Source organism: Brassica oleracea, chromosome C9, assembly GCF_000695525.1.
Source record: "Brassica oleracea var. oleracea cultivar TO1000 chromosome C9, BOL, whole genome shotgun sequence".
NCBI classification, from domain to species: Eukaryota; Viridiplantae; Streptophyta; class Magnoliopsida; order Brassicales; family Brassicaceae; genus Brassica; species Brassica oleracea.
Window position 1 is genome coordinate 43424575 of NC_027756.1, and position 3264 is coordinate 43427838.

The following is a 3264-nucleotide window of genomic DNA, read 5'->3' on the forward strand; positions in this document are numbered from 1 at the left end:
GTCACTCTCCCGTTAGCATCTCTATGCATATACATCCACTTCCGCAACTCGTAAATAGTCCCGGAGCCAGCCATTTTTTTTCTTTCACGTTTTTTGTTGTTGGTGTGTTTAAAATGATGTTCAAACATCCATATTTATAGGAAATTTCGAATCTGGTAGTTGTAATTTTCCTATGAATTTATGACGAAGATTAATTAGGTGGCAAAAAAAAAACGTGCAACACCTACAAAGCTAGTGGATTCAAAATTTCCTCGCTAAATACACGTAAATTATTTCCTCGTAAATATAACGCGAAGTTTACGTCGTATTTACGAGGAAATAGTATTTCCTCGTAAAAGACACGTCAAGTTACATCGACTTTACGACGAAACGCTTTTATCGTTACTTTACGAGGAAATAACGATGACATTATTTTTCCACGTAAGTTTCTCGTAAAATAGACGTAAATTTACGAGGATTATTTTTTCTTGTTAACTTTCCTCGTTAAGTTTGTGTTTTCTTGTAGTGGTTTGCAACCGTTCTCGAAGCTATGCTCGATTGCTTAACTCTATAATAAACGAAAATACAGTCAGCCCTAAAAATGACCTAAGCTTTGAGCATAGCATATATCATCTCTCTACAATTATATATACATATCATGTAAGTGAAACGATATTTATAGCAAACGATTTTACTTTTGTGTATTTACTATATCAAACGCATAATATAAAAATGAGTATAGATCCTTAAAAACTTTTGAAGCATGTGATAAGAATAATGATAATATGTTTTGTTTGTTTCTTAGTCGATTACTAAGTAAAAGCACTACTTTGTAGAAGTAGACATGTTGAATTTGACTCAAAAACGTTGATTAACCATAAGATAAGCTTACAGTACAGACAGTCGTTAAAACTAAAACAGGTTAGGTAGGATTCATATATCAACTTGTGATAAGAAAAGCGGGTCCATCAGAAAAAGGAAAATTGTAGAGACAAATGGTATCCCATAAGGAGAAAGCAATTTGTCAATTTGGAGCCTACGTTAAAGTTGGGTCCTATTTTCTTCTTGTTTTTTTTTTTTGCTTTTAGTTAAAGGTTATATATAACAGATAAAAAATGTGCATTTGAGTGAAAGTTTCGACCTTAAATATAAATTCAAACTTCTAGTACCAAACTCTACATCCCCAGTTCCTTGTTATATAACCCTTTATAAGAATCTAAAATCTCGTCATCTTTTGAATATCCATCTTTCCTAGCATGGATGATTTTATTTTACCAAAAAGATTTTACAAACCAGAAAGAAAATAAAATAAAAAAAACTGTATTACGAGGTTTTTGGAACAAACCATTTGAACTGAGTTGATGTAATATTATTAATTAATTTGTACGAGTGATTGTGATTGTCGTCGATATCGAATTATTACATTTCGTGTTTGGATCCTCATGTCTCTCTCATGCCAACATGAAGTTATTTTAAACACTTTTGCTATATTCGTTGTTCTAAAGATCTCAGTCTAGTAGCTAGCTTGACCCCATTAATATGTAATGTTAAAATACGATATTCATATTTTCATGAACCAAGTGTGAAAACTTTGGTTCTTGGAAGTGATCTCCATCATCTCCCATGGGCCTATGGATCCTACTAGGCTAGATGTCGGGCCGATTTCTCTAAATTGAGTTCCTTGATTGGGCATTTCTCACGGACAAGTTAGTCAGCCTATTTTGCCGTATGTGGAATCGGCTTTGACCTTGTTGTCAATTTGGCTAAGATATCTTTTTTTGTTAGTCTTATGCTCTTGTTGTCAATTTGGATTTATTCAGATCCCTTTTGTAACCTTTGTTTACTGGTTAATGGAATGAAAGTGTTTTTTTTTTAAAGAAAGAAAGAATCGGCTTTGACCATTTAACTAGAAGCTCTCATGAAGGACGCAACATAACTCGTTCCCGGAATTAGCACATGCACCTGTGGATTATTTTAAGCTTCATACAAAATTAATCTGAACCAACGTCGAGGCTAAGTTTAAAAACAGAGAGCAGTTGATTAGGAAGAATCTTTACACAATTAAGATAATATAATTCGTATTATAGACATTTTCAAGTTTATGTAAACACAAATTTCCACACACAAAAACTAACATGTTTTATTCAACGTTTAAAGACTTACATGGATCAAGATCAAGATCAAGATCGACCAAAAAAGGAAACAAAAGACGGACAAAAAAAGAAAACTCAGCAACATACATTGGAGAAGATCAAGATGACAAGATCTAAGCTTTGGATCCGGACTTGTGAAGGTAGAGCTTTCCAAAGACGTGAAGAGCGGTGACAAAACCGATGAAACAGAGACTCATAATGAGAACAACCGTCGGTGATATCTTCAAACCTGGAGCTTCATCCGTGTAGAATCTCAGCATGTTGTTCGATCCTCCTCCTGCACCGGATCCTCCCCCTGCCGATGCGCCTCCACCGCCACCGAGCTTGCGGCGACGCATGCCAGCCGTAGCGGCGGCGGATCCACGAGGAGCAGCCAGACCGGGACGGGAGGCTGAGGAGGCGGTGGAGGTTGATTGTTGGGACTGGGAAGAGCCTTTAGCCATGTTCTTGTGTTGGACGGAAAAGAGACAAAAATTGTAAATCAAAAGTCAAATCTTTGGTAGTGGTGTATAATAGAATGTTGATGAAGAACAGGAAGAGACGTGGGAGTTTGTAGTATGTATATAAAACTACATTATATAGAATACTCCCAACGACTTTTTTTGGGCGGTAGTCACGGGAAGATGAATCTTGTTCGATAGTATTTAGGGAATGTTTTCTATAATTACACAATACGATTTGGGGATAGGAATGTCAAACAGGTTGATCCCTCCCATCCCGTCCCGTATCGCAGCGGGCTCGTCTTCGAGCGGGTCATGGCGGGTCAGGTCCGCGCGGGCTGCGGTCCTCAAAATGGCTGACCAAACCCGTACCGCAAAACATGTAGGCCTTTGCGGATCGGCCCGCGGTACATAAATTACAAACAGACATATGGCTCCTGAACGCTTCAAGACATGATTCAGGACGCTTTATCAAATTCATGACGCATCAGTAAGTGAGTTTAGTCGATGATTAAACTGGATAAGGCAATACCCTTGTTAGTTGAAGATTTTAGTTGGATCAAAACACTAGTTTATTTACTTTTGTTAGACTCCAAACATTTTTAAAATAAACAATACTTTAGTTGTTGAATCCAAATATTATAACTCATAAGTTCATAACAAATGCTTTAGTTTTCTGAATCCAAAATTAA

General features: G+C 36.7%; 1 protein-coding gene across 1 annotated transcript; it reads right to left on the minus strand.

Annotated features, from left to right (window-relative positions):
• Positions 1-2040: 2040 nt before the first annotated feature.
• Positions 2041-2736, minus strand: LOC106316704 (protein transport protein Sec61 subunit beta). The gene has a single exon (XM_013754585.1). It carries the CDS (start codon positions 2573-2575, stop codon positions 2246-2248), a length of 330 nt encoding a protein of 109 aa, XP_013610039.1. The 5' UTR covers positions 2576-2736; the 3' UTR covers positions 2041-2245.
• Between the last annotated feature and the right edge of the window lie 528 nt (positions 2737-3264).